This window comes from Leptodactylus fuscus, chromosome 1 (genome assembly GCF_031893055.1).
Source record: "Leptodactylus fuscus isolate aLepFus1 chromosome 1, aLepFus1.hap2, whole genome shotgun sequence".
Taxonomy (NCBI): Eukaryota; Metazoa; Chordata; class Amphibia; order Anura; family Leptodactylidae; genus Leptodactylus; species Leptodactylus fuscus.
The window spans coordinates 212,901,815-212,916,210 of NC_134265.1; the positions used below are offsets into that span (position 1 = coordinate 212,901,815).

General features: G+C 41.5%; 1 protein-coding gene across 2 annotated transcripts in view; it reads right to left on the reverse strand.

Moving 5' to 3' along the window:
• The window catches only part of LOC142214220 (scaffold attachment factor B2-like), a 201,967-nt gene that overhangs the window by 87,891 nt on the left and 99,680 nt on the right, over positions 1 to 14,396 (reverse strand). For both annotated transcript variants that reach the window (XM_075283092.1, XM_075283083.1), the window contains exons 9-10: positions 3,619 to 3,728; positions 85 to 200 (exon numbers count right to left, since the gene is read on the reverse strand). In XM_075283092.1, the coding sequence (XP_075139193.1) occupies positions 85 to 200; positions 3,619 to 3,728 (226 nt within the window). The remainder of the gene's footprint in view (positions 1 to 84; positions 201 to 3,618; positions 3,729 to 14,396) is intronic.

Sequence of the window (14,396 nt, forward strand, 5' to 3'; positions counted from 1 at the left end):
CTCTATGGTGACTCAATTTTATTATCTTCTAGATAATCTCACAACCAGCTATTTAAAAAAAGTAACATAGCTAAGAAGACATACCAGATTTGCTACTTCTGGAATGATCAGAAGTTCTACTTCTGCGCCCTTCGCTATCCTTCACTTTAGGTCTGCCATCATCTTTGTCAGGCACGTCATCTTTCTTGCTTGGTGAAGACCTTCATAAATATAAACATTATATACATTATAACATTATATAAACATTATATCAAACAAAGTATCATATCCTTGGAATTTACGTCAACTGTAAGACTGCTATGAAAAAGTGACATACCTTCACAAAAAAAAAAAAGAAAGAAAAGATTTATATATTTGAAAGGATTTAGTTAGAAAATGCAGTTCCCACATACGATTGCACAAAGTGCTCATTTTAACAGAGGAAATAAGTGATATAATATTATCAACTCTAGTAAGTAGATAATAAAATGAAAGGCAGTGTTTATCTCACTATTTACGTTTTACTGAGGGGTCCACATCCAAAAGGTACAGTACAATACAAAATAAAAGTAAAAAAAAAATTCCTATATATACATTCCCTATTAGGCCAACATTCATCATGATCTAGAGCCTAATCCACACTTTTAAATCAAACACATTCTGACAATCCAAGGATATATCATATTCACCACCACCTTTTAAAGAGATTTTCTGGGATAAAATATTCATGGAATCTTCTGCCAAAAAGAAAAGAGAAGGTGTTTCAGTCCTCTAAGGGTCCATTCACATGGAGGAAAATGGTGAGGAATTTGGAGTGTAATCTCAGCGCTGAATAAAAAGCCTCCCATTGACTACAATGGGTTCCTATTTCTGCTAGCGGAATACCAAATGCAATTGCTGTGCAGTAAAACACACAGATCCCCATGGACTATAATGGGGTCCATGTGCTTGCAGCCAGATCTCCACACAGAACATGTGGACAGGAAAGTAGTTCACAATCTACTTTCCTGTCTGCATGATTCGTGCGGGCAGCGCGTGCAACCACACAGACCCCATTGAAGTCTATGGGGTCCGTGTGCTTTCACTGAACACCGCTTGCAAATGAATTAAGTAGTCCATTCAGGGAGAGGGTCTCCATGCGGATAACGCATATGTGAACGAGGGGTAAGTTCAGATAACTCTAAACCCAGACCATTTAACCCTTTTTAAAAATACTGGAGGATTTAAATAATCAATTTTTCTAAGCCTTGTCTTGACACACAAGAAATGCAAACTCAGCCTGTTAATCAGTTGCTGACAATTATCATTGTAGCCACTAAGTGGTGATTTGCTGTTTCTTCAGATTTAATCACGAAAAACAATAAGAGACCAATGGGGACACTGTAAACTTTGGAATAAAAACAGCAGATGAATGGTGGAGTATTGCTATTTTGACAGAACGTGATTAGCTCTACCTTAGTGGTAACCAAATAAACCAGAAATTGGTTTTCTAAATTTATGTCTATGGTAAAGACCTGGAGCTTAAAGGGATCCTATCATTTGTCAGGGCCTTGGGTTGCTAGGTGGGGTGGCATGGACACAAAAGTCCAGATTCTTTAGTCCAAAACAAAGGTAGAGTTTATTTTCACTCAAAAAGGTAGTGCAGCAACAAAAGGAAACAATACAAAAATAAATACCTGCCTGGCTAGGCTCTAACTAAACATAGAATAGGTTACCTCACCTAGAAAGCCAGAAGCCAGTAGAATCATTCAGGACACAGCTCCAAAAATATGACCTCTCTGTTGGCTCTCCAGCCAAGCTCTGCGGTTCCCAGTCTGCTGCTGGAGCGGACTTCTTAAGCCACCTTGACGAGGAGGCTCTCAACAGCTGAGTCGCTGCAGGAACATCCCAAAAGTGTGGACTGGAGGAGGGTGGAATGACAATTCCCACTACCAACCTACCTGCCATTCCTAAAAATCCAGCCCAGTAACCGGAACTCTATAACAATAGTTATCTGCTGAGAAACGTTCTTTCTGGAGTTTTCTCATCTCACCCATCTTACTAGTCTGGGTGAGATGTACACCCCCCCCCCCCCATTACTTGACCAGCCATCGGCTTACACATTGAGAATGAATTTTTTTGTCCCTAACATGTAGGAAAGGCTATTCGTTTCCATTAGTTGTCTTCTCCACGTCGGTTATGCTGGTTTACACCGGCATGTAAAAGAGTTATCTCGCAGCACTAGGGGCTCAAACAGCACTGGGGGCGTGCCAGAGAACTAGGCGGTGAAACTTGTAGGCCCCGGGCCTCTGGCAGAGCAGTCTGCGCAAGCCCACAGAACACAAGAAAATGGCCGCTTACTTACTGTGTAAGCGGCCATTTTTCTTGTGGCCACGGGCGTGCGCAGTAGGCTCTGCCCGAGGCCTACAACTTTCACCGCCTCCACCGGAAGAGGACACAGGAAAACGACATTCCTGCCGAAGATGGAGGTGGCGCTGGTGAGTTCTCTGGAAGCATTAGGGATGCCCCAAGTGCTGTTTGAGCCTGGATGAGTTCACTCGCGCATCGGAGGGCTGTACGGACCTTACTGAGCATGCACAGTACACTCTGTTCGGCGAAGATGTGAGGAGCGTACTGCGCATGCACGCAATTGCAGGTGTCAGACATGACGAAGAAAGAAGACGACAGACAAGGGAAGGAGGCAGATGAAGAAGAAGGATGCCCCAATTGCTGCCGAGACCTCATTAACATACCGGTAAGTACCGGTATTTCTAAGGAACGGCGCGACGGAGACCACATCTAAAGGTAGGAGACGAATAGCCTTTCTTAAGGCTATTCCGACGTGGTAATTAGAAAAAAAAAAGTTGCTTTAATGGTAGAAGCCCTTTAAAGATGGCGGCCGAGTCTTAAGAGCAGCCACAAGTCTTAAGAGCTAATGCCCACGATCAGGCATTACTACTAGCCGACCTGTTACTGTGCCATGCGGGAGCCTCCCCTGACCAGTCTCAATAGTAATATTGAGCATCTCCCATAAACTGCAATACAATTTGTAAGTAAACAAATTCTGTATTTGTAAGTGAAAATGCAGAAAAATGCTAGATACTCCCAGAGAAACCCAGAAATCACTCAAAATGCTGCTTATAACTTATATGGGAGCAGTTATTAACCTATTAATAACACTAGCAGACCTTTTTAAAAAAAAAAAAAAAAAAAAAGATTTCTGGCCGGAAAACCTCTTTAGGTGAATCCCTTTCTGGAGCATTGACAATCTGTTCCTCTAAAGCACTAAGATGGTGGAGTTTATTAAGAATGGCATTACTGAAGCAAGGCTAGTCTGAAGGCTGGCGTATATTTCCAATATGACTCATGCCAGTTTCTTGTAAGATATTCTAAATAAACCTATTTCGCGAACACATCCCCTTCCCAGCGCACCTCCCTCTGTCCACATTTGCAGAAAATGCAAAGAAAGGCACGTCGCATTATCACCAATCTATGCTAAAAAATTGGAGTTGATAATGCAAGATACCCTGGGGGAAATTTAAAAGGTCAATCTCACAATGCAAGTCTATGACTGCCTTAATCTGATGACCTTAGTGAGGACCTTAAAGACCTAATAACTTTTCGCAAAAACTGTCAGAAGGTTTTACTTTCTAATCTTACTTTCCCAAATTTTCAGCTGAATGTTGCTGGTCACTACTTGAGGATTTCTCCCTTTTTGGCTCAATTTCTTTCTTGTCTGAAGGTTTCTTACCAGCAGGCTCATTTTTTGCCTAAAGAGCAGGAAAAATACAAATGAGAGAAATAAATTACAAACAAATAATGTGAACAGAAAAATCACTGTAAAAGTCTGCACAAATCATGCTATGTACAATTAACTTCTTTAGGACCAATGGGGTTGTTTTTTTGGTACTTGCACTACTAAGCCTTCATCTTATTTTTCTCTAAAAATAGATGTATGGAGGGATATTTTTTTGGTAAAATCTTTTTATTTTTGTTTTTTAAAATAATACCATTATCAGGTACATATAACGTATTAAGGTTAATTGAGCAACTGTATGCTTTTTGAAAAAAAAAAAAAAAAAAAGGGATTCTATCACGCAGACATGATTTTTTTTCTAAGTACCGCGTCGGAATAGCCTTAAGAAAGGCTATTCGTCTCCTACCTAGAGTGCGTAAAAGTTGTATAATACTGAATTTACTGCAGTGATTGTAGAAGTGGGTATATACAGACGTGGGTAAGGTTTTCGTACTGTGTATAAGGTATGGGATATGAAATGTAACTTTGTATCTTGTTTTTGCTGTAATTCAGAGAATACGTGAGACTTTTGTGTTGGATGTAATTTGTATTTGAGCTGCTATACGGTGTTGTGAGAAACTTTACATAGTGAATTTAAGACAGATTTGAAGTTAACCCTTTCCCGCCGATGGCATTTTTTGATTTTCGTTTTTCATTCTTGACTCCTCTCTTTTTAAACCCCATAACTTTTTTTATTTCTCCGCTCCCAGAGCCATATGAGGTCTTAATTTTTGCGGGACAAATTTTTCTTCATGATGCCACCATTATTTAGTCTATATAATGTACTGGGAAGCAGGGAAAAAATTCAAAATGGGGTGGATTTGAAGAAAAAATGCATTTCTGCGACATTCTTACGGGCTTTGGTTTTACGGCGTTCACTGTGCAACCAAAATGACATGTCCCCTGTATTCCGTGTTTCGTTACGATTCCGGAGATACCAAATTTCTACGGTTTTATTTACATTTTGACCCCTTAAAAAAAATCCAAAACTGTGTTAAAAAATTTTTTTTTTGAAAAGTCGCCATATTCCGACAGCCGTAACTTTTTTTATACGTGCGTGTACGGGGATGTATAGGGCGTCTTTTTTTGAGGGACCGGGTGTACTTTGTAGTTCTACCATTTTGGGGAAATGTTATTGCTTTGATCACTTTTTATTCAAATTTTTATCAGAATCAAAACAGTGAAAAAACGGCAGTTTGGCACTTTTGACCATTTTTCCCGCTACGGCGTTTACCGAACAGGAAAAATATTTGTATAGCTTTGTAGAGTGGGCGATTTCGGACGCAGGGATACCTAACATGTATGTGTTTCAACTACTTTTATATGTGTTCTAGGGAAAGGGGGGTGATTTGAATTTTTAATCCTTTTTATTTGTTTTTATATATTTTTTTACTTTTTTTTTTTTTTGCATTTATTAGAACGCCTAGGGGTATTGACATGGGTGGGCGGTGTCGCGGATTGTCAGAGCGGTGGGGGTCGGCAAACATGGCTGCTCCGGAGCGCTAAAGAGAGCCTCCTGGAGTATCGGTAAGGTGAGGGGCAAAGTGGTAAAGTCTGTGTATATGTGATTGTGTGGGGTTAGGGGCGAGGCTGCAGAGGGCAATATGAATTTTGGGGCTTGCTATGGTCCAAAGTGTGTGAGACTGCAGAGATGGTGGTGTGAGTTTGGGTTTTGTGGGGGTCCTGGCACAAACGTATGTGCGCTATTGTGACGAAAAGTAGCCTATTGCGCAATCGAGTGTAGAGACTATGTTTGTGGAAAATTTCAGCCAAATCGGTCGAGCGGGTTTTGCGTGATTGAGGAACAAACATCCGAACATCCAAACTCACAAACTTTCACATTTATAATATTAATAGGATAGGATGAGCAAACAGCGTACATGTTCAATCGGATATCAGGCTGTCTGAGAAGTTCGATTCAAGTCGAACACCAGGTGGCAAACTGACTAAAAATTCGATTCCCCTCCCACCTTCCCTGGCGCTTTTTTTGCACCAATAACTGCTCAGGGGAGGTGGGACAGGAACTACGACAACGGAGGCATTGAAAAAAAAAAATCGGAAAAAGTAATAGGCTGGCTAATTCAGGTGACCTCCAATTTATACGAACAGTGGATTTAACCCCTTCCTGACATCCGCCTTAATAGTATGACGCATGTCGGGTGTGTAACTATGGCGACCGCGCGGGAGCCGGGCGGCCGCCATAGCCGCTGGGTGTCTACTGCTTTAAGCCGTAGGCGCCATTTTCCCTGCGGCACATGGGCGCCGCCATTTTGCCGGTGATTGCTGGCTCCTGGAGCATCCTCTAGGGCCGACGTCACGTTGCCATGACAGCCGGGAGCCTTTACAAGGCTCCCCGGCCGGTCTGCAATCTCCTTCTTTTGCAGGCTGGTCTATGCAGCCTGCAAAAGAAAGGATGATTTTTTGCAATGCATTAGCATTGTAATGCATTGCATTAGTGATCAGACCCCCTGGGGTTCAACACCCCTAGGGGGTCTAATAAATGCAAATAATATATATATATAGTATTAAAAATTCAAATCACCCCCCTTACCCTAGAACACATATAAAAGTAGTTAAAAACTGTGAAGCACATACATGTTAGGTATCCCCGTGTCCGAAATCGCCCGCTCTACAAATCTATAAAAATATTTTTACTGTTCGGTAAACGCCGTAGCGGGAAAAAATAGGCAAAAGTGCCAAACCACCATTTTTTCACAGTTTTGATTCTGATAAAAAATTTTGAATAAAAAGTGATCAAAGAAATAGCATTTCCCAAAAATGGTAGAACTGAAAAGTACACCCAGGCCCCGCAAAAAAAAAAAAAAAAAACGCCCTATGCATCCCCGTACACAGACGTATAAAAAAGTTACGGCTGTCGGAATATGGCGACTTTTAGAAAAAAATTTTTTTAACACAGTTTTGGATTTTTTTAAGGGGTCAAAATGTAAATAAAACCATATAAATTTGGTATCCCTGGAACCGAACCGAAACACAGAATACAGGGGACATGTTATTTTGGCTGCACAGTGAACGCCGTAAAACCAAAGCCCGTAAGAAAGTCGCAGAAATGCATTTTTTCTTCAAATCCACCCCATTCCGAATTTTTTTCCTGCTTCCCAGTACATTCTACAGAATAATTAATGGTGGCATCATGAAGAAAAATTTGTCCCGCAAAAATTAAGACCTCATATGGCTCTGTGAGCGGAGAAATAAAAAAAAGTTATGGAGTTTAGAAGGAGGGGAGTTAAAAACGAAAAATGAAAATCAAAAAATGCTATTGGCGGGAAAGGGTTACTATCCGGTTCATATGAGACTGTGAACTATGTGATTGTGAGACAGGGACAGATGTACAGGCAGGGTTAGCTAGGGATTACCTTTATTTAGGTGGGAATGTTACTCAAACAGCACTTTGGGGCTCTATCTGGTCGGGATCCCTGTCAGCTTGCAATCTGCGCGAGCTGACTTTTTCCCATAGGAATGCATTGACCAGCGTTGATTGGCCGAATGCCATACAGAGTACAGCATTTGGCCAATCAATGCTGGTTCTGCCGGAGGCTCGTCTGAGGAGGCGGAGTCTAATATCAGACCAGAATGGAGACTGCTGTGGACTGATCTTAGATTCCGCCTCCTCCGGCAGAACCAGTGTTGATTGGCCGAATGCTGTACTCTGTATGGCATTTGGCCAATCAACGCTGGTCAATGCATTCCTATGCCGAGATGCAGCAGAGCTGAGTGTGCAGCAGGGTTCAGCGCATCTCCGATGCAGCAGAGCTGAGTGTGCAACAGAGTTCAGCACACACTCAGCTTTGCTTCATCTCCGGTGTAGCAGTGCTAAGCGCACGGCCAGCACTGCTACATCTCGGCATAGGAATGCACTGACCAGCGTTGATTGGCAGAATGCCATACAGAGTATAGCATTCGGCCAATCAACGCTGGTTCTGCCGGAGGAGGCGGAGTCTAAGATAGTTAAACAACAGTCTCCATTCTGGTCCAATATTAGACTCCGCCTCCTCACAGATGAGCCTCCGGCAGAACCACCGTTAATTGGCCGAATGCTGTACTCTGTAGGGCATTTGGCCAATCAACGCTGGTCAATGCATTCCTACGGGAAAAAGTCAGCTTGCGCATATCGCAAGCTCACAGGGATCCTGACGTAATACAGTGACTTGGGCATGTTAGATGCCCCCAGACATGCTTCCCCTGCTGTCCCAGTTGTTGGCATCATTTTTTGGGAAGTATAAGGAAGAAAAAGTGCGGTCCGCAACACTCCGATATTCTATCTTTAAAACTCCATATTTTAATTCATCTGCTTAAAAACGAGATTGACATAATACAGACAATGTGGCAGAAGGAAAACATATAGGTGCAATAAAAAACACTAACGCGTTTCGAGGTGAACTGACCTCTTAGTCATAGCGTATTGACTGCGGTTACCAAACCCAAATATATACGTCACACAATATCCTATTCAATAGTATCACCTGTGGGTGATTACTTAAAAAGTTACCACCCTCAATTTCAGGTAAGTTCAAATGCCAGTGTTAGGCTAGATGTAGAATTGATACATAAAGTTATTCAAGACATGTTCTAATATAAATAATTACACTATGTATTCACAAAATATAATTCAATGTCAACCGGATTTCAAACAACATGCAAATGCTTACCAGAGCCCGGACATAAATCCAAAAAGATTAACAATTTATATCAACTAAATGTTGATCAGGGTTAAACTACAGCAGAGCAAGACCTTCAAAATAATGTACAAATATATCCAATATGATTAAATAACCATTCATCTCTTACCTTATTACTTCTTATTCCCCCCTAAATTCCTGTTAATATCCCTTCTATTACTTCCTACGCATCCAAAACTCCTGGTCATGTGATCAGACCACACACATGATATAACATAATCACATGATCGGGACAAGAAACAATGCCCAACATATCCCTCTATATTAGTGCTATATCACAAAATTCACACAAACCTTTGAGCACCTATTACGTATACAGTAGTTCAAAAAATATCCAAAAACCTTCTCTTATACATTCCTACGGAAGGCAAACCAGGGCAGAAGCAGACACGGCAGAAGAAAGGACAATCATAATAATTTAACAATAACCCATATATCCTTAATATATATAAGATACTAGAGGGAGGACCTGGCTTCGCACGGGTATATTACATTTTAGGTTTGTGTAGGGGCCCCATAAGAACTGTCCAGTTTTGCACTTATGTATTTTGTATGTGGTTTGTGTGTATGTCCATAAGCGTCATGTGATTATGTGTATCTCATTTTGGATATCAGTGAAAAACCTGTGATCAGTTGTTATGGATACCTGGAGTAAAGCTGTATCTAATCCTTCCCCGTGTAGTACTGTGTTTAGATGCAAGTATCCAATCCTTGTTGGTGTGGTACTTTGTGCAGATGCACATATCTAATCCTCCCCGTGTGGTACTGTGTGAAGAGGCGCGTATCTAATCCTCCCCCGTGTGATACTGTGTGCTGAGACGCGTATCTAATTCTCTGGCTTGTGGTACTGTGTGCAGAGGCATGTATCTAATCCTCCAAAGTGTGGTACTGTGTGCACACACACGTATCTAATCCTCCCCTGTGTGGTATTGTGTGAATAGGCGCGTATCTAATCCTTCAGCATGTGGAACTATGTGTAGACGCGGGTATCTAATCCTACTGAATGTGGTACTGTGTGCAGACGCGCGTATCTAATCCTCTGGTGTGTGGAACTGTGTGTAGATGCGCATATCTAATCCAACGGCATGTGGTACTGTGTGCAGACACGCGTATCTAATCCTACAGCATGTGGTACTGTGTGCATACGCGTGTATCTAATCCTATGGCGTATACAACTTTTTGAAGACACGTGTATCTAATCTTTTCCTGTGTGGTATTGTGTGAAGATGCGCGTATCTAATCCTATGGCATGTGGTACTGTGTGTAGATGCGCGTATCTAATCCTCCCCCGTGTGGTACTGTGTGCAGACGTGCGTATCTAATCCTCCCCCGTGTGATACTGTGTGCGGAGACGCGTATCTAATTCTCTGGCTTGAGGTACTGTGTGCAGAGGCATGTATCTAATCCTCCAAAGTGTGGTACTGTGTGCACACACACGTATCTAATCCTCCCCTGTGTGGTATTGTGTGAAGAAGCGCGTATCTAATCCTTCGGCGTGTGGAACTATGTGTAGACGCTCGTATCTAATCCTACTGCATGTGGTACTGTGTGCAGACATGTGTATCTAATCCTATGGCGTGTACAACTGTGTGCAGACGCGCATATCTAATCCTCTGGAGTGTGGAACTGTGTGTAGACGCGTGTATCTAATCCTACGGCAGGTGGTACTCTGTGCAGACGCCTGTATCTAATCCTTCGGCATGTGGAACCGTGTGCAGATGCACGTATCTAATCCTTCAGTGTGTGGAACTGTGTGCAGAAGTGCATATTTAATCCTCTGGTGTGTGGGACCGTGTGCAGACCCGTGTATCTAATCCTGTGGCGTGTGATACTGTGTGCTGATCTGTGTATCTAATTCTCTGATGCGTGTATCTCAGTTTGGATATCAGTGTTGTATTGTGCATGTGGAGTGAACGAGTGTATTGCAGTTGGAATATGAGTGACAGTCTTGCAGGTTTGTATTGGCTAAGGGGGGGGGGGCACTGTGTTTGGAATGCTGTATCTCAGCAACGGTACGTCCGAGCGAGTTGGAGTCTCGTCTTAAATCTTCCCGGATATCTGAAGTCTCTCTGTACCAAATTTGGTGAAGATCGGTCCAGTCGTTTGGTTCGCATTAGAGCACAGACAGACAGACAGACAGAAATTCATTTTTATAATATAGAGAGATATCTGTCTTAATGTTCATCCCACAGGGAATTCTACTTTTAAATTGAAGAATATACCACGCTTCTCTTTTGAGTAATAAAGCTCTCCTATTACCATTACTATTACCTATTATCATTTTTTTGGGTGTCAGAGTGGACTTGGTGACCCTCCTGAGTCGAATAGTGGTTTCCCCCTAAACGAGTATTTATTCCCCATAGACTATTATGGGGTTCGATGTTCGATTCTGAATGCTTTGGTAGATAATTCTCGATTTGGGACGGATAGCATAGTCTACATCTGATACACTGAATACGAGATAAAACAAGTAGAACCATTACAGAACCCCACAAGTCTCAGCTCACAAAGCTGAACTAAAAATGCTCACTGAAATAGATGCAATGCAAAAAAACATGGATTTATGTACCCAAATGTGTTTTTGTTCTGCAGAATTAGTATCGCATAAAAAAATAATATAAGATAAGATAAGATATTCCTTTAATAGTCCCACAATGGGGAAATTTCAGTGATACAGTTTCATAGATGGTACAGTAGTATATAACAAGAGAGAGACACATAGAAGCTCATGGCAGATAGAGAAATCCTAGGAATCATAGCAACTAAAAAAGAAAAACACAGACACACTGCAGGATCATTTAGTTCTCTGTGCAGATTGATGTTAATAATAATAATTATAATAATAATAATACAGCCGACTTGGTTGTAGGACACGAGGAGCTATCGCCGTAATTATTCCGACCCGCAGAATAAAGGTAACATGTTACTTATACTGTATGCTGCATAGCGAAAATTTAAAAGGTTAAACGCAATGCCAGAATTGATTTTTTAATTTTTTTTTAAATCCAGCAAAAAATAGTTTAACAAAATGTATTCAATAACTTGTAGGCACCCAAAAATGGTGTCATTACAAACTGCATCTCATCCCGCAAACAACAAGCCCTTATAGATTTAGAAAATAACTTCGACTATAGTGTTTCTTATGTATGCCTACTAACGAAAATCCATTTATCCTGTTGCCAATAGATATACAATTTTTTTATGAACATATTGACTTTAATGCATAGTTCATACATTATTTTTATTGATCTTGATATATGAATGTATATATGTATTTAGTCATGTAAATGATAAACCTATTGTTAACCCCGATTCTGAATGCTTTGGTAGATAGTTCTCGATTTGGGACGGATAGCATAGTCTACATCTGATACACTGAATACAAGATAAAACAAGTACAAGTAGAACCATTACGGAACCCCACAAGTCTCAGCTCACGAAGCTGAACTAAAAATGCTCACTGAAATAGTGTACAATGGCTGAGAGTAAGCATTTGGTATAACAGGACTATAGTCCGATATGGAGAGCAAGAGTTTTCTATACATTTAATGTTAAGCCTAAAAGGATTTACAGGTTGTTCAGGAGTTGATAAAGATCTTGTTGCTACCCAAAAAGGTGGGTATAGTCAAAGTTAAGGTGCACACCAAGGTTGATACAAAAAGAAAGTAGAGGTAATGTGTGGGCACATGCTGCCACCAAACCAGCTACAGAAAAGCCTAAGGAACATGCCTCAGCGCAGCTGGTCGCCATACTAGACCAACATTTTCAGCTCTCTTCAGGTTGTTAAAACACTGCAGGATCAAGACAGCCCAGAAGAAAAGAAGATTTGGAAACAACAAGGAAAGAGAAAAAGGATGAGAAAGTCCTCATGGCCAGTGCCAAGAGAGTATGTTTACCAAGCATTGTTCCCAAGGATGCTGCAAGCAGCTCAAGTGAACCACTCGAAAGTAGCCATGTGTGACCTGGTGAACAGTTGATAGGTAACTGCAGGTTTTAGCACCAATGCAGTCAGATATGTGTAAGCCTGCTTAACATGTGTCAAACACAATGAAGCCCAAAAAGTAAAAAGATTGTAGGTTAACTATATACAGTTACTGTGATGATTCGGACTCCAATCATGATTCTCAGCTATATTTATAACAATCTATGTATTGTGTTGTCTGACCCTCAGAACTGTATATCTTGGAGGCTGTGGTCAAAATGGCTTATCTGGTTTGTAATTGCCATTTGCCATACTAGTGTAGCCTCCTGCTAAGGAATCTTGTTATCTCAGTAGGATGTTGGGGATAGTGCTCAAGGCAAATCTAATTACCTGTTGCCAATTGTTGGAAGGAAAGCCTTTGTTATCTTCTGGCTAATGCATTAGCATATCTATGCTAATTCATTATTCTCTACAACACAAGAGTTGAAAGGAAATCTATGGCTGCACACCCAACTCTGAAGTTATCTATGACTCAGCTTTGGCACTGCAAAGAGTTATAGGTTTTTGATAATAATCTCTCCAAGGGAAGATGCTACCATTATGACAATTAGATCTTCAGGTGCGTAGTAGCAAGACGCACGTTTTTAACCCAAAAACTATAAGCCTACGGGCCTGGGAAGAGCCCAGACCTAGTTCTCGTTCCTCAAAGGGTATTGGGTTATCATGTTTAATGTATATGTGTCGGGGACCTTGCTGTGAACCCCGTCATGCCCCTGGTTTGACCGTATGATCCTGTGATGAGGAATTATGACCATTTATAGTTATTTGATTGCTAAGATGGAGGGTGGGTCTGAGGCCCTGATGACGTCATTCCAGGGTGGAGCCCAGGGTCAATATAAGATTGACCTGGGCGGAGCTTTTTGTTCTTCTTCTCTGACCCTGCATCTGGACACACGATGTGAGCAATTCGGCTGTGTGTGTGTGGTCCGCTCCCCCCTTGCGGGGGGGGCGTGGACAAAGAAAGCCATGTGGCCGAGGGACTTTGAAGGAAAGCCATGGACCCCCATGGATTTATGGATTATGATGAATTCTTATGGATTTTTAATACCCATGAACTTATGGAATATGAGGAGTATGATGGAACTCTCATCTGATCAAGGACTGTGGACCCTTTTTATGGACTTTTTACATGTATGGAAAAAAAAAAAAACTCTTTATTGCTATATGTTCTGGGGGGAGCTGCATGTGCCCCCACCAGGGACTTTAATGGACTGTATCTCTTGCCTTATGGATATCATGCACTGGCTGCAGAAGTGCCATGTGCCTAAGGTCTGTGTTCTTTGTTCTTGTTCTTCCTGGTCTGCTGGCATGCGTCACCAGGTGCTGTGATTGCTGTGGAAACTGCTCCCTTGGACTATTGACTAAGGCCTATGGAAATACCATGCACCCTGGACTATTCTGTTAATGGGGTCGTCAACTCCTCTCCATCTGTGGACTACTTAAAAGAACTCTAAAGCTATGGTGGAATTCCGGAGATCAAATCTGGTATTATATTTCTGTTTCTAATCTTTTAATCTGTTCATATTACTGCACTGCATCCTATCTTTCTGTAACCGTATAAGCTTGTAACCGTCAGGGTATATCTTTATATATATTTCTGGCTGACTGGTATCGACCATCTTGGGTTAATAAAACGTTAAAACTTTAGAAGGCTCTTCTCGTATTATCCTATAAGGCCCTGTCCTCTCTCTGGCTGGGAGATTGGACGGTATAGATAAGAAGGTGATCGCGGTTTTTTTTGTGCCAAAGTGGTCTTGGCGAGGTGTGATTCCTCACAGTTACAAAGGTGGGGAGGTATGAGCACATGCTTGTGTGTATATTTATCTCTTTTCAGGATGGCCTGAGACATATACGGTGCAGAAAACCACCACAAAAAGTACCGCTCAAAATAGTGTGCAGGTATGGGATCCCTGAGACAATCAAAGTGATAATGGAACTCACTATACAGGACAGGTAAATAATA